Source organism: Poecilia reticulata, linkage group LG2 (assembly GCF_000633615.1).
Source record: "Poecilia reticulata strain Guanapo linkage group LG2, Guppy_female_1.0+MT, whole genome shotgun sequence".
Classification (NCBI taxonomy): Eukaryota; Metazoa; Chordata; class Actinopteri; order Cyprinodontiformes; family Poeciliidae; genus Poecilia; species Poecilia reticulata.
The window spans coordinates 27,663,772-27,680,422 of record NC_024332.1 but is presented as its reverse complement, the minus strand read 5'-3'; the positions used below and the strand labels follow the sequence as shown (position 1 = coordinate 27,680,422).

Sequence of the window (16,651 nt, the reverse complement as noted above, 5' to 3'; positions counted from 1 at the left end):
AAAAAWTTAAATAAACTGTCTTTTAAAARATTTTRGGGCGATCATTACAATGTCTAGAGGATTGTACAAAATGCAAAAMTAATTTAATATAATTAATCTTACCTTTAACCCTACAGAAGCGAAGCAATCTGAAAGCATCACATTTTTCTGCAAAACAATCTACAAGGTTGAACTGTTTCAATGCCCGCTTCTTTGTGGGTTTTTTTAATTCATTAATTCCCAGACTGCTGTGAATAAAGTAATATGTTTTTATTTGTGTGATGTGGTCTGAGAGCAAAGAGCTMCATTAAAAACAGATGGATCAGATCTCTGATGTGTGATATATCTTGATTTTTAATCGCTTCCGGCTAGATTTAGGGTGGTAGAATAACTCAGAAAGTTCACAGTAAAGAGACATCAGATCAAATCAAGAGAGCTAAACACCAAACAGCTTCACAAATTACAACAGCAATAACAGGAAGTGACGTCATAGGCCTTACCTAATCCACGTTTAGGTTCTGCTGGYTTCATTAGGCAAATTAGATAAAAAATGTTCCTACCAATTTTTGCTTTAAAAATCAACTTTAGTGTAGTGCCGCATAACCATTCCTCTCTGTAAAAGCGATTCAGATGAATTATTAAAACGCTTGGATTAATATAATATTCACGCCAGTGATGATTTTATGTAAACCTCTGACTGGAATTGTAGGTATTGTGATCGTTCAGATGAGGGCTCTTCATTAAAATTTGCCCAAAAGGCATAATTTGTCCTAGCGGATTGCGTGGGAGTCAGCCTTTTCAATTAGCCATGCAATGTTATCACTGTTGATATTTTATTTATTAAATACAAGCCCACACATTCATAGCTACTAGTTAGCACATTCTGGTGCAGTATTTCATGACATTCCTGCCTTGATTTACGGAAAGTGTAATCTCCCTAAAATTCAGGAAGAAGGAAACTTGGATGATTTTTGGTGATCTACAGATATTTTCACTCTGCAGTCTGTCATCAAACCTTTCTGAGATTAGTTAAATCTGACAGCTGCTGCAGTTTATTATTTTAAACAATCAYAACATGTCTTTTGGTTGAATGTAATGCTTTCACAAGCTGAATTATCTATTTATTCCTTCCAGTTAAAGATTGTAGCTTTAAACTCTTGGGTTATTATACAATTATAAAGATTAAGACATTGATTAACTAATTCTACCAAAAGTACATTGATGTTTACGGTTGAAACATGATTAAATGTGAAAAAATTCAAGGGGTTTTAAAGGTTTTATAAGACACTGTAGCTGTGTGCTTTCAGTGTCTCAGTACAAACGCTCTCTATTTCTGTGCTCCAATTTTATTTTTGATTTAATATGCAAACCGACAAGTCATAAAATCATTTTGTAATGTTATTGTTGCTGTAGGTGTAAACGTCGCCTCCATGCACACCATGAAGACACAGAGACCAACCACCATGCTGTCTGATGTTAAACATCTCGTAACCACCGGGGGAGCCCTTAACCTGCCTAATGATGAAGGAGTAACTTTGGTAATTTAACAATTCCTAAGGATTTTTGTTAGTGACTTCTTTTTTTTARTTTCTGTTCCCATTTGATTTCTTCAACTCTCTTTTTATCAACTTGTTTTTTGTTTAGTTCTAATATGCTTTCTGTTTACATCCCCTTTTTCTAAAGCTCCACATTGCATCTGCCAGTGGCTACAGAGAGGTGGTGTCAGTGTTATTGGAGAGCGGAGCAGACCCCCATCCAGCTGACAACAACTTTTGGACCCCACTCCATTTGGCTGCAAAATATGGGCAGGTAACTTGCTGTTCAATGTTTTTGACATTAATCAACTGGAAACCTAATTTAAACTGAACTGGCTGCRTTGATCCAATAAGATCGCTTCACTTAATTAAAAAGTAAAGTAAAAATGAGAAACTTACTGATTGATTCTTCCTTCACTGAACCTGCCTGTGGGCATCGGAGAGTCGGAATTGACGAGAACACAATTATCGTCGGAAAATGAGAAGAAATTAGTAAAACCATGATCTTACTTAATTTAGAAGGATAATGTAAAAATTACTTTTTTGAGATTTGCACCATGTTATAATATTGATCCCCCATCGAAATCATGTCTGCAGCGTTGTTTTGATTTTTTTCTTGCATGTTTGAGGAATACTTGAATCTCCCATCGCAACCATTCTCTGGTCTCACCGAGGACTATCTTTTCCACAAACTCCTCATTGGCTCAGTAGACTTGCAGTTCCACCAGGTMTTTTGCTAATTGCTGCTGCCACTAGTCTRGTGGAGCTGAGTGGAGAAGACGTGGGGGAGAGTTTKGGGTAAATGCTTACCCAGTGCTTAGGCACCTCCTAATGGTTGCCACAAGAGATTCAAGGATTCCTCAAACATGCATAAAAAAGTCAAAGCAAAGCTCCAGGTCTGTATTTATGAGCGAATAACATTATACATTATGATATGAAGCTCAAAAAAGTGGATTGTTTTTGGCTCSTTTTAGCCAGAGAAACTTTCCATGACTGGTGCTTTATCTAGGATTTTATAATAAAAAAAACAAAACAAACAAAAAAAACATTAAACTACTGGAATAGAGTGAACAGACAGAAGAGTGGCTTTGAAAGAAAAAGTTTCAAAACCTTGGTTTAGTAGCCCATGTCTGAACCTAAGAATGTCTTAACTGATTACAATCATTTAGATGATCAGATTTACAAATGAGAGGAAATGTTTTTTTTAGAAAAGCATTTGGAACAGAATGGGATAAARATTTGGTTTGGAAGGGTTCCAGCTGTGAAGAGAGGGATGCAATCATGTTTGGATCTTGATGAGATGACTGATTACCCTTTGGSTTATGTGCTTGGTCACTGACAAGAAGAATTTATTATTCTGGTGTTTGGATTCGTTCTCCAGATATTTGGTTTGTTAGTCCAGAAACCACTTTTTTTCTAACTGTTGTGTGTTTCAGTTTTATCCTCTGACTTTGCACACAGCCTTTCTCTGTTTCATTCACATGCATCTCCAGACCTTCTTTTCTATTTCTCCTATTTTATTCTGAATTTACACCATTAGTTTTTCTTATTTCTAAATTCCCAGATGATAATAAATTRGTAGATCTGCATGCAATAATCCACTCTACAGTCATGTTAAAGAAACGTGAGTTTAGCCATTATGTTTTTCTTTGTCCTTCTCCTCCTGAATGCAGAATTACGATGCATGTGAGTGTGTGTTTGTAGGACTGAAATGTGTAAGTGCTTCAGACTTACCAGAGGCAGAGTGGAGGATTGTAGAATTGATTGGGTTTTTCTTGCAGTGCTAAATCACCTCAGTTCTCTKCYCTTTWCYKGTAACACTGCACTCCCTCCTGCATGCAAAGTACTCTCTGGGCCTTCTTAACATTTGCCTTTTGTCACCTTCTGCTTATAGCTAGTCTTTCAGTGGCACATAACACAACTATACACCACCTGGTACATTAAACTCTGAGACCTCTTCTACACTGTGCCATGTGCAGCAGAATGAACCTTTAAGAAGATGTATGACCCTATTATCCAGCTAATTAAGCTTTCCTCCTTTGGATKTGTGATAAGTAAGATCCTGCCTCCCARCTCCAGTATGTTTGAATCAAGGATTTTAAAGTTCTGGTCTTCAGAGAGACAAATCGTTCCCATTTATGTTGGATTTTCAGTCAAAAATAAAAGGGAATTAAATTACCAACCTGCTCAGATTGGATTAGTTTCTTCAGTTTTATAATTGAAGCATTGGAAATTAAGTAAAAGTGGGTCTTGAATAGTTTTCACTCTTTAACTTGAACTTCAACTTTTGAAATTAAACACGAAAACATAACTTTAGAAGAGTTCATGGGTATTACTAAAACTGCAATCTCTCTGGATCTGCCTAAAAGATAAGCACTTGTAATCTTTTCCTGTTCCTCTTTGAAACCTGACTTGCTGAAGCATTCACATCTTTTAGTGCTACTGACATGTGGCCATTATTTATAGAGTCTGAGCCTTGCTGATAAGCTTCACGGGCAGAGGCTGTGCTTTAGCCTCATAACTTTACAACTGTCGGCATAGGTCACAGTTAGTCTGGAGAAAATGCTGACGCACTCTCCTCTGCTCTCATGTCTTATTCCTGTGCTGCTGCAATACAAATAATCACTTCACCTTCCCATACGGAGGTGGAAATGTCTTTTTTGTTAATTTGGCATTGTTAACCTGGCTTTTATCCCCCATTATTCATCATCGTTTTAGCTGGTCTATTTTAGGCTTAGTTATATTCTCTATATCAAAGTTTGAGAGTATGTAAAACATGTAAAAGAAACGAGTAAAGGCAGTGAAGAATGCAGTTAAAAGCTGGTAAAGAGTAATGATATTACATATGTAACAGCAAATATGGGCCAAAATATGTTTGTGTTACATACCCAGTGTCTTGCTACCCAAGTAGTAATGGCACAGACTTCAACTTGAAATAATAAGACAAAGATTTCAAAGCCGTTTTTTGGGTTAGGAGGAAGGAGTTTAGCTGAGAGTAGCTTATAGTTCTAACAATTTAACAGAGGTTAAAATAACCGGGGACTTAAAAGTGATCTTTGGTGAAACCAGTCTGCTTGTTGTTCATCACAGGGATTGATGAATGCTTGTACCAGAATTTAATTTGAAGAAACCTTCAGTTCAGGCTCMGTTCAGGTATACATTGCAATTTCTGCTTCAATTTTGATTGATATTCTCATTATGATGTGCAAATACTTTATATTGGCGATCCGTGGTCTCTAGGGAAATTCTGTATACGTCTTAGACACATTGTTGSTCTGATGATGGTTGAGCGTTTTCACTTCCGCCCTTTGGACCCCACAATATCAGCTTTCCATGAAGTGACTTGTAAGTGGGAGGAGCTGCAGTTTGGAGAAGTTTACAAGTTTATACATTATTTTATTTACACATGTCCTTRAATCACAATTAAACAAATGTTACAATTTCTTGTAGGGGAAATTTGCTGTAGCTCATAAAGCTGACATTGTGCCATCTGCATCACCATTGCCAAATGGATGTCCTGCATTTATTTACATGTTTAGATTCTTTACAGTCCTGGATTTTATTTCGAGGTTTGATAGATACAATGCCCCCAAAAAAGCTGGGCTGAATATCAACGTGTCAAATTAATGTAGAAATAACACAACTCAGTCTAAACAGTATTGMAGAAAATAGAGAGATTTTACATTTCCATCCATACGGTTCTGGTCTTGAGTTTTCCTTGGATTGTGGAGAAATGGTGATCTGTTTTTCCTCTCTGTTTTCCAGACAAGCATCGTTAGCAAGCTCCTAAGGCATGGCGCAAATCCAACTTTGCTCAACTGCAACCAAGACAAACCTTCTGGTAATATATTTACTGAACACATTCACACTAATGAGCATTTGATCGCAAACATAAAAACAACTGCAACTGGAGGGGACGACATGTTCAATCAAGTGGGAGGTAATAAAGCAAAAAAAAAAAATAGGAAAAAAAATAATTTTGTCACAGACATAAATATAGATGTGTGCTGATTGCCTTTGGGTGAAAGCACAAATTACTTTACAGGAACATGAAAACAACATTGTAAATTCTTAAACATTATTTTACCTTTTACCTGTTTTCTACTAACCAGCAAAAGGGGAAATGATAATAATTAGGCCACTAAATGTGCGTTCTTAGACGTCTGTGGTGGACATCTGTTCCTGTTTTGACTGGTAGCCGCCAGTCTTTAGGAAATGCATGAATAAATAATAAGTTACAAGCTGAACCAGCTACCATCAGAAGATTATGCCTACTTTTGATATACAATTATGGATGTCTTCTAAAAGGTCTTACTTCCCCATTTATGAGAGTTAATGGTGCAACGGCTGTGGGAGACTTCCGCTCCTGGTGGAAAAGTTAATGTAAAGCTTATAGCAAAGGGCAAGACAAAATACCATGTACAGGCCAAAATACCGTTCTGTGTTCAATTTGGTGCTTAATGTTTAAGAATTCACAATATTATTGTTTTAACAAATGTTTAGTACTGACTAAGACATGCTGCTCTGGTTTCAGTAATGGTTATGAGCTAATGGTTATTTTAATCACTTTGTTTTCACCTGGAAGATGATGACTGCCAGCTGTAGATTGCTTCAGTGATTGGTAGTTGTGCTGTAGAGGAGGGGAGTAACACACATTAAGAAATAACCATTTCCTCTGCTCCATGTATGCCCCTCTTGTTGATCATGATATCATCTGTCACACAGTTTGCAATCCTAGTACATCAGCATATCATTTCTAAAACACTGTCAAACAAATTGAACTTCACACATTTAAAAAGTCTGTTTCCCACCGGTCTGTAAGAATGTTTTGAAGGTAGAAAAGGTTTCCTTCAGTTTGTGTTTTGGTAGAATAACTTGGTGAGTCATTCTATTGTGGAGTGACACATAAAGAGTCTCAATTGTTAGGCACTGCTAGCCAACAATGCTTTGATGATAACAGTGACCAGTAAATGACATAAGTCATTGTGAGAGCTTTCAAATAGATTGTAGCCTTTTCCATCAAGAACTTTGTAGACATCAGTGACCTGAATTTGATGCGGCCGGTTAAGGGCAGCAAATTCAGCAAACAGAGAGGTGACATGCTCACTTTTAGGCTGATTGAAAACCAAACTCACCTCTGGATTTTCTGCTGAAGGTTCACAACACAGACTGGGAGACCAGTTAGTCCAGGAGTGAAGGCAGGAAGTGGGTATAGACTGCAGGAGCTGGGTGGCATATTGAGTTGGGTACAGCATGACTTTATGTACGTTTAATGATGCGAAGTGATTGAGTCATGGAGACATGATCTTTAAAGGTCATGGGTCATGACACCCAAGTTTCTAGCCGCCATAAATGGAGTATAAACTGATTAAGATTCAGTTGATACTTTATTTGTTCATTGACTTCAGTAGGGAAATTAACATTTATTAACATTCTTATTTCATTAATGTGGCCTATTTACTTTGCTGCCAGATGCAGTCTTGATTTAATGAAGTCTAGCATGCTTTCAGGTTACCGTCTTGAGTTATCCTTGTTGTAGAGTGAAGCTGGCCTGGCACATATAGGCAGCCACCACCTCCATATGGTATGCCTTAAATACCAAGATAGAACAAAAAAATAAAACGGCAGAAAAAAGGGGAATGCAATACCCAATGTATTTTATTGGATTTCTATTTGACAGACCAACACAAAGTAGTACACAGTGTAAAGAAATAGATGCATATTTTATTTTATTTTTTATTATAAAAAATAAGTGTGGTGTACAACAGAATGTACAAATTTCCTTTCACTTTAAAATTATGAACAATTTTATTGGTACATCCCTTAAAATGTTTCTGAAGTCTATGAATATAACTTCACAAAATGTTAAAGTGTTCTAGTCTTATGAATACTTTTGGATGGCACTGTGTAAACGGATGACAGACTGGGGCTTCGGGTTTTCTTCCTCCCTTTTTGCAGGATAATATCTCTCTGCTGCCGCTTACCGTTGACTCTCTGGGTTTAACCAGGCCTGTGACTCATTCTGGTCTTAATCAATACCCCATATTTGCATGTAGACACAGAAAACATGTGAGACGAACCCCGAGAGGCTGAGACAATCTCTACCGTTTAACATGGAAGCTGCATGGTTTTCCTGTTGAAGCCAAATAATGAAAAAAAGCGGCATAGCAAGAGATGGGTGTCAGGGGTGCTGTCTGTCAGACTGAAATAAAAAGCCAAAAGCCATTKTCTTTCCCTTGGGCCCTCTTAGGCCTCATTACAGATGGGGAGATCCTAAAGCTCTCATCCTCTGCACCACTGGATTGATTCTCTGTTAGATTCGAATTCTGGATAAGGGCAATGTCATCAAATACATTTTTAAGAAAGGGGTTATAATGATACTTAGTAGTGCCAGTGTTGTTTAAGCCATCAAAATCCTTGTTTATCAATACTTCTAGAGTCTCCTTACTTTTTTTTATCTTTTGTTTTTACTACAGAAATAAATATTTGAGTGGTTTAGAAAGATAAAATAGATGAATTCTGCTCTCATGTATTCACAATTGCCTGCATTAACTTGAGTTTTATTTTTATTTTTTGTGATGTCAGATTTTCAAAGTAACAGTGATTTGGGTTTTCTGTCGTTAGATCTTGCAGTGTCCGAACAGATGGCAGTGATGCTGCTGAGCGCAGAGGAGAGCTGGTTGCAGAGACTGAAGGACCCCGGAGCCCCACTGCCTCCAACCGACCAGCGTTATGATGGAGGCTCTCATGACTTCAACACTCCTCTCAAAACTTTGTGAGTCTACTCTTTTACATGCACACATTTATTCAATGCATTGTAAATAATGTTTTATCCGTTTTAAACTCAAATATTGTGTATCCTTTTTCCCCAAACTGCAGTCGTTTAACTCGCCATGGTTTTTGCTCTTTTGTTAATCAGGAATCCGCTTGGTCTCTCAATCTCTAAGCGGGACAGTCTGCTGGAGAAGTGTGCCATGTTCAGAGAGGCAGGTGGAGCACTAAGCCGACAGCCCTCTCAGGATAATGGCCTAGATAGTCCCTTTAGCTCTGGACCAAGCAAGCTGGAGCAGGTAACTTTGCTTCAAAGCCCATTTAAGGACGAACCTTCTCAGAGTGTCTTTGGCTGATAAAGCAAAAGGGTTACATTTCAGTACAATTGACCTTTAAAACTCAAGAAGCTGTAATGCACTTAATTTGGTGTGTGTTTTCCTTTTAATGAAGGATTTGCATCTTTTGAATAATTTTATATTTTATTAGGCTTCAATAACAGACTCCAGTGTAAAAGCTAGTGATTTTATCTGATAGACAAAATCTAAAGTAGTGCATAACTATGACATTAAAATTTTTTTCCAAATATGTAAAATGAAATGTGGTTTATGTATTCATTCCCCTTTAGTCTAAAATACATCAAGTGCAACCAAGTTCTCCTGTGTTTTGAAGCAAGATTAGTCTATAAATCTGAATCCCAAATCTCTCATGGAACACTGTTCACTCAATCATCTAAATGTGGATGCTTAAAAAATCTTGCATTTAAAGCCCTGTTATTTCAACATTTAAAAGTTCAAAGTGAAGTAACAAATAATGTTGTCGTAGTTTGGGGTTTTGTAGAAATTATGCAACGTGTGTGGGCAACAATAGAGGATATCCAAACACCACCCGGAGTTCAGATTTAATTCATTGTGTTTCTTTAGGTCAAGCTGATGCCTCCAGCTCCCAATGATGACCTCGCTTCCCTGAGCGAGCTGACCGACAGCAGCCTGCTCTACGAGATGCAGAAGCGCTTTGGTAACGACCAAATCTATGTAAGCCTGTTACGTCCTTGTACCTTTTTGCACAGAAAGTGGTCACTGTCTTCTGCAGCACAAAAAGAGAGGTGAAAAATAAAAAAAAGGTCTACATTTGTAATAATTAAATAATGAATCCAGTTCCAAGAAATTCACTTTTTAAGAAAAACATAAGTGAATATTGCCTCCAGTCTGCAAACAATGGGATATTTGTTCAACCCATTAACCTTGAGCCCAGTCTGGAGGACAGATCAGCATGTTACTAAATATTAACATTAGCAGCACTTTCACAGGGGGCAGCTTGGCTCTAATAGAAGTGAATGATGAAGGGTTAGCTGGTTAGAGAGGAGGGTCAGAATAAGGTCGCCCTTCATTCTGGTCTTAATGTCTGTAGGGCTTACATACGAGACAGTAGATCTGAGTTCTTCATCAGGTCATTTTATCAGTTGGAGTTTTACTGTTTTCTTCTTACAATGTTTAGCAACATTATTTCCAAACATGCAGTTTGCTGAACACATATGCAAGGCTTCCTTTTACTATGACTGTTGATTAAAGTTTTTCGAACGGAGGATGAATTGTTTGTTAATTCGCATGTCTCTTCCTGCTCGTGTTTAGACTTACATTGGACACATTCTTCTGCTCATCAATCCGAACAAAGAGCTGCCCATCTATTCCACTTTGGTGAGCAAACATTTAAATTACCTGTGGGTATTTACAGCAAAAAGCCTTTGTTGTCTACTAGGATGTTTCAACGTAGAGGGGAATATGTGGCAATACTCTCTCAAGCAGGATGGTTTGCATTAGATGAGCTTTAAGCATTACAGCTGTAAAATCATCCTATGAAGGGAAGAGTTTCCTGCATAAAAAGCAGAGCAGCAGGGGATGAAATGGACCTAGTAGTTGATAAATAATGCAGTCTTCCTGTTAGCGATCCGCAGCGCAAGGCTGACTCTGCATTAGCCAGAGAAAACACACACAAACAGCTATTCCTAGACGCAAACAGTCTCGGTTACAGTTTCTCGTCACAAGGCCAAAAATGCTTATCAAGCAGAAAAGAAAAACAAACACCAACACAATCCAGTGGGGAAGCTATTGAAAATTGCTCATTTATTACCTTTTCCACAATATTATGTCATTGTGAAAAACCCTCCTCCATCCCTGTTTCTGGTGTCACCAACATAACACTTTCATACCACTGCTGGTCTTGCCAGACAGGGACAACATGAATGACAACATGCCGTTACTAAATCTAAAATGTACACTTTTTACTTTTAGGATTATTAATCTATTGCTTCAAGTCATAGAAAACAGAAAATGAGATTTATTTTTACTTTACTGGATTAGATATTTAAATTTGGACATTTAAGTTTTTGTAAACTGTAGCTAAATGGTCACTTAGAGTGGGATCTTTTTGTCGAACACTCAGAATGATCCCCAGTGTGGCTTCACTGTCTCATTGAAAATTGATCCCTTGCCTGATTGTGTGTCCATCTTATGGCCTCTGTCTATTTCTTAGGTGAGTCAGTTGTACCTGAGCTCCACTGGCCGTCTTTGCTCTTCTCTACCGCCTCACATCTTCTCCTCAGCTGAGAGAGCGTATCACATGATGCAGCAGGAGAGACGTCCACAGTGTTTCGTCCTGAGGTACTCCTGCCATTCCTTTCTACACAGGAACCCCCAAAGTTGAGGCATTTTGTTAGGTTTGCTCAAGAACATTAGTAACAAAAAAACAGCATGATGAAGCTCAATGAACTTATGTAGAAATGAAGATGTTAAAGCAGTATTAGCTTGTAGAATATTATTCCAAACTATAAACATCTTAATGGAACACCGCCACTGCATCAAACCTGCAGCTGTGGAGATCCACCAATCAGAGTGAATCTGGTTGAATCTGTCGAAAGGACAACTATTTGTCATGCCTTCTAAAAGTTTGGCTTTTTGGGGAAAAAAAAGTGAAAAAGGAAACCATAAGAAGGAGTGTTTAAAGGATGCCACAAGCATACACAGTAAACATGAGAAAGAAGGTGTTCTGGTCAAATCAGAACAAAATGCAAAAATGCCTACATCTAAAACACAATGTCTGGGTGAACACACAGTAACACACAGTTGCTGGGGTGAAATATGGTGATATATGGTGAAATATGGTGGGAACAATTTTCTTAAGCAGAGACAAGGAGACTGATTGGAGTCGATGGGAAGGTGGATACAAGGCGATACTGCAAGAAGACTTGTTGCCAGGCTCCAAAAGAGGTCAGCAGAACAACAACCCTGAATAAAGAGTTAGAGGGAGAGATTGATGATTTAGATCAGAGCATAATCAAGGTCCAGGCCTGAATTGCTGTTCTGACACTCTTAAATCTACCTGAACTTAACATGTTTACCAAGTTAAAAAGGGCAAACATTTCTGACGGCAAATGTGATTTTCCAAAGTATTGCTCTGATAGCATTTGACTTCACTGGATTCCATCTTGGTGTATCAGAGCAAAGATAGAACAGAATTGTATGCCACCATTTTTCAGAGTTTTATTTGTGAAGAAACCATTTTCACTACATAGTAACATTATACTTCTTGCTGGTCTGTTACATTAAAACCCAATAAAATAAATTAAAATTTGTGGTTGTAATGTGATAAGGTGTGAGGTGTGAATACTTTTACAAGGCGTTCTATGTGAAACCAGAGCTGCAGTGACATTTTTATAGCTAAATAATTGTGTAAATAATTGGCAGGTTGCCCACATGGTTTGTCCACTCCCCTCAGCTGCACACCTGTTAAATCCTTCCAGAAAGATTAATAGCTCTGAGCCCAAACCAAGCAGTAGACCTGTTCCACGTTTGCACATAGATGGATGTTTGCTGGGAGGGTTGCAGAGCTGCGCTCTTTGTCCTCGACTGGACCAACTCAGCACCCTGATTGCAATTAAATCCTGTTCCTTTTCTCCAGTGACATTCCCACTGAGTCATAACCAGTCTGGCAGAGAGTTAATGCGCCCTGGCCACAGGCTATCCATCTCACTTACACACACACAAACACACACAGTGGCATTGTGCTGTGCACTCACAAGTGCACACGTTTCCATTTCCTCAATTCCTTCCTTTGCACTTTATCGCTCCTTCTCCGGTTTCACTTTTGGTTGTGCCGTGGATCTCCTTGTTGTCCGACGTGCATTTATACCAAAGTACACACACATATGCACACACGCATCTTCTTTTACAGGCAAATCAATGGTCCAGATCCCTCCTGAGGCAGATTTGCTAACAGTCTACCCTTAAAATCTAATAAAAACTGGTAAATGAAAAGATAGCAGAAGAACCCTTGGACTTGGAAAAGTAGCATAACACATACACACTCTCAAACCCCGAGAGCAAGCTTTAGTGAGGAGCCCCTGACCTTCTCAAGCCATCTGCTTGGTGTTACTATGCATGTCTCGCCTCCCTGCGTGTCAATGAGTATCAGAGCATGTACTGTAGGGGAGCCTTATGTCAGCCTTAATATCCAGTCAACAGAAAATTAACAGGCATCCAGGGTGTTAAAAGTATGGGCTCAGTCAGTGAAATGTCACTGATGTCAGGAGGAGTGGGTGGGACATGTAACGGGTGGGGGTCCCTGAGGTGGGGGAGATGTCAGGTGGGTGGAGACGTTCAATGTAGGGGACAGATGATGTCACCCTGATGACTAACATCTCACACCTACTCTTCAGAGACACAGGCAAAGCTTTGTTTGAGATTTTTCTTGTGTTATAAGAAGTCTGTTGTGGTGGAAAAGGTTAAAAAATAAAAAAAATAACCAGAACAAAGCATGTTAAAACATTAATATTGCAATTTTCCTCCACATAGCTGTTACAGCAAATTCAGTGTAAAATGTGCATTGATATCACAATTTATAGATACACTGTTGATGATCGATTATGTAAAATATATTTTGTGGATTGCATCCACAAGATATAAAGTGTCGTACAAAAGTGTTTCACTTGCAAATTTGCACAAACGTTGCACAAAATTTGCAAAACCAGTTTTCATGTTACATTCTCAATTGGATATAAGTCTGGACTTTGCCTGGGTCATTCTAGCACCTGAGCGTGCTTTAATCTAGTTAGTTTGATTGTAATACCAGCTTCATGTTTTCAATTTCTCGTTAACCTGTAATTGACTTTCTTCCAGAATCCCCCCCTTGTTTAACAATATCCATCTCACCATCAACTCTGTCAAGTTGAAGTCCCAGCTGAAGATAAACATTGGTGCCCATGGTGTTTACCGGGTGCTGTGCCAAGTGCTTTTCGTAAAACATAGTGTTTAGCATGTCACCCTGAAAATGCTCTACTTGTTCATCCTGATAGTTTATGTGGAAGCCCCGTCTTTGTAGGTTTAGAGCTTTTTCGCTTTTTGGTGATAAATTGAGCAGTGATTCAATAAGGGATTCAAAACTTGGTATCTTGTTTTATAACTTAACCCTGCATTTAACTTCTCCACAACTTTATCCTTGAGATATTTGCTATGTTCCTGGGTCTTCATGATGCTTTTTGTCCACTAATGGTTTCTAACAAACATCTGAGGTTTTCACTGAACAGCTCGATTCACTCTCATATCAAATAACACATCTGGAGAGTTTTTGTTGAATTGTATTTCATTCAGGGCTTTTTAAAAACACAATCATGCACTGCTTTGTGTTGAGCTTTCACATAAGAATTAGTGTCCACAATTAAGAAAGTTTTAATCTTACTCATTGTGGAGGAATTCAAAGATTATAAATACTTTTGCACAACACGGTGTGAAAGACCAACTGAAGATTGTCTGTTTCTGTCTTTTCAGTGGTGAGAGTGGTTCTGGGAAAACCGAGGCATGTAAGCACATCGTGAGACACTTGACAGCTCGCTCCGGTCCCAAAGGCTTTGGGTTAGAGCCCAGAATGAAACACGTAAGTCTGAATGCGTCTGTCTGCGAGATGTTTGTCAAATTCTGCACTTCAAAGATCCAGCGGGTAAAGAGGGGTCCGCTGTAGACGTGCATGATTTAGGAACATGCAACAACGACACAGCCGTGTCCTTGAAATGACTTTTGGATCTCAAATCAGATTTCGCTTTTTTCTTTTCCGTAAATCTCTCTGACAAACTCATAAATCCCAGAGTGCCCCCCGCCTGCCCACTTTGCTTGCATACAGTGACGTTAGCCAGTGTTTCACATACAGATATTTGCTTGTTAGATTTTGAACACTTTTTGATTGTGCATTAATCACTTCCTAAAATGGTTTGAACATATAACAAAACGTGCTACGTGTTTCACATTGGTGTAGCTGCTTAACAGTGAAGACATTAATCCTTACAGTCAACACCAATCACATTATTTAAAAAAATAAAATAAAATTCTAGTTGTAGAAATTTAGATTCACAGCGCAACATTCTGCTTTTGCTCAGAGACTGATTTAAAATACTATAATCAGTGAGTGCTCTTTTCTGATGAAGTCATTGTTAAGTCATTGTTAATATCTGGGTCAACCTTTCATTCTGGGACATGAAATGATGCGACTCGAATCATAGATTTGCACTGACATCTAGTGGCTTAAAAGAAGACTTTCCTTGTGTTCCCTTTGGCAAAGATGTTTTCTTTTCTGCATCATGTGTTATGCTTTATTTCTCATTGAAAGATAATGCAATGCTTAACATGAGCTGTTTGGTTATATATACAGGTAAACTGTTTTCTGGAAGCTTTTGGCCATGCAAAAACCCCAAGAAATAGCAACTCAAGCCGTTTTATCAAGTTGCTAACGATCCAGTTCTGTGAAAAAGAAAAGACAATACTGAGAGGTAATGCAGTGAGCACATCTGGCTGTAAATGAAACTGAATTATGAATAAATCCAATGCCTTTATTGTCATATTTGGGTATGCATAAGATATTTAGCAGTCATGTTAAATTTCATTAAGTTTATATACTTTCATGTTAGTTCTTCTGAAGATTTGTATAAGCCTTTCTTTAAATTATGTTGTATTATTTATATTTAATATTCTTAATATTATTAAGTTGTTATTTTATTGCAGTTTTCTGTGAAACATCATCAGAAAATAGTGTATAATCGTAAATTGAAAGGAAACTTACACATTGCCTACTTGCAAATTATAATTTGCAGTTTGCCACAAGAAATGCACTTTTAGAGGAGAGATCAGTCCTAGTCAAAGGCCAGACCTGATCTAGTAGAAGTTCTGTTACAAGACTTGAAAATCTATGAACTCAGGTCTTGAGAAGCAGGGCAAAGTGTTCAGTCTTAGGATGAGAAAAGCTAAGAAAAAAACTTTTGAAAGCCTGATATTGATTTTTTATTTATTTATGTTTATCAATTTAAATGTGTATTATTTTGATTTCATTTCACATAATGGGCTACTTTCTTGGTTTGTTTTTGTTTCACAAATGATTTAAATCAAATGAATTGGCATTCCAACACACTTATCGTGGAAAGGTTTACGAGTATACCTGTTCACAGCTTGGAACAGGTTACTAGCTTTGAGCCACCACCAGGAGGCAGTAAAAGCTAAAGAATATCCCTTCATGGCAATTTGATTTAATGCCTAATCTATGTAATTATTATTATTTTTTTGCTTTGTTCTCAACATCTTATCTCCGTAAATTTAATTTCATGATACCTACCATTAAATAGATACTACAAATGTAGTCATTTTCAAGCTTTTTATCAATAATGATGTAAGTTTTTTGTACTGACTTGAATACCATGTGTCCTGTTTAAGCCCACATTTACACCTACATGCTGGAGAAGACCCGTCTAGTTCACCTGCCGCCTCAGCAACAAAACTTTCGAATCTTCTATCTGATGGCTGAGGGCCTTTCCCCCGAGGACAAGACTGCACTTTATCTCAATAATGTCTTGGCTCATAGGTTTGTTGTTGTGCAATAGAAATATTGAATTATTGAATTTTGCATTTAGAGTTTGCTGATTGAAGCGTGTGTTGTTGTTTCTTCCTTCCATCTTCCTGTCACCAGGTATCTTAGTGGTGCAACTCCAGGAGACAGCCCTCCTGTCGCCCTGGCTTCTGCCCAGAGCAGGGAGCATCTGGCTGCAGTCAAACAAGCCCTGCGCGCCCTGGGCTTCAACAAACAGGTCACTGAGCTGCATGTTCGGTTTGGTCAGATGTTGTAGGCGTACGGTTAAGGTGTAAAATTCACACACCCTGAAGAAAAAAAAGTATGTCACTCTTGTACCTCCATAAAATAGAACATCATTATAAAGTTAATGTATTTCCGTCCTTCACCTCACACGTATGTGGCATGTTCTTCAAGCCTCTGTTTTTATGAATTATTTTTTTACTGCTATTAAAAATCCAAAATGTAGTTTCTACAAAAAAAAAAAT

General features: G+C 38.1%; 1 protein-coding gene across 5 annotated transcripts in view; it reads left to right on the top strand.

Moving 5' to 3' along the window:
- Nucleotides 1-16,651, top strand: part of myo16 (myosin XVI) — a 111,194-nt gene that overhangs the window by 44,980 nt on the left and 49,563 nt on the right. For all 5 annotated transcript variants that reach the window (XR_532800.2, XM_008401520.2, XM_008401529.2 and 2 more), the window contains exons 6-17: nt 1,393-1,517; nt 1,663-1,788; nt 5,280-5,355; nt 8,139-8,289; nt 8,434-8,584; nt 9,206-9,316; nt 9,914-9,979; nt 10,815-10,942; nt 14,105-14,210; nt 14,979-15,096; nt 16,031-16,178; nt 16,284-16,401. Coding sequence is in view for 4 of the 5 variants with exons in the window: in XM_008401520.2 (XP_008399742.1) it covers nt 1,393-1,517; nt 1,663-1,788; nt 5,280-5,355; nt 8,139-8,289; nt 8,434-8,584; nt 9,206-9,316; nt 9,914-9,979; nt 10,815-10,942; nt 14,105-14,210; nt 14,979-15,096; nt 16,031-16,178; nt 16,284-16,401 (1,424 nt within the window). In the remaining variant the exon portion in view is untranslated. The remainder of the gene's footprint in view (nt 1-1,392; nt 1,518-1,662; nt 1,789-5,279; nt 5,356-8,138; nt 8,290-8,433; nt 8,585-9,205; nt 9,317-9,913; nt 9,980-10,814; nt 10,943-14,104; nt 14,211-14,978; nt 15,097-16,030; nt 16,179-16,283; nt 16,402-16,651) is intronic.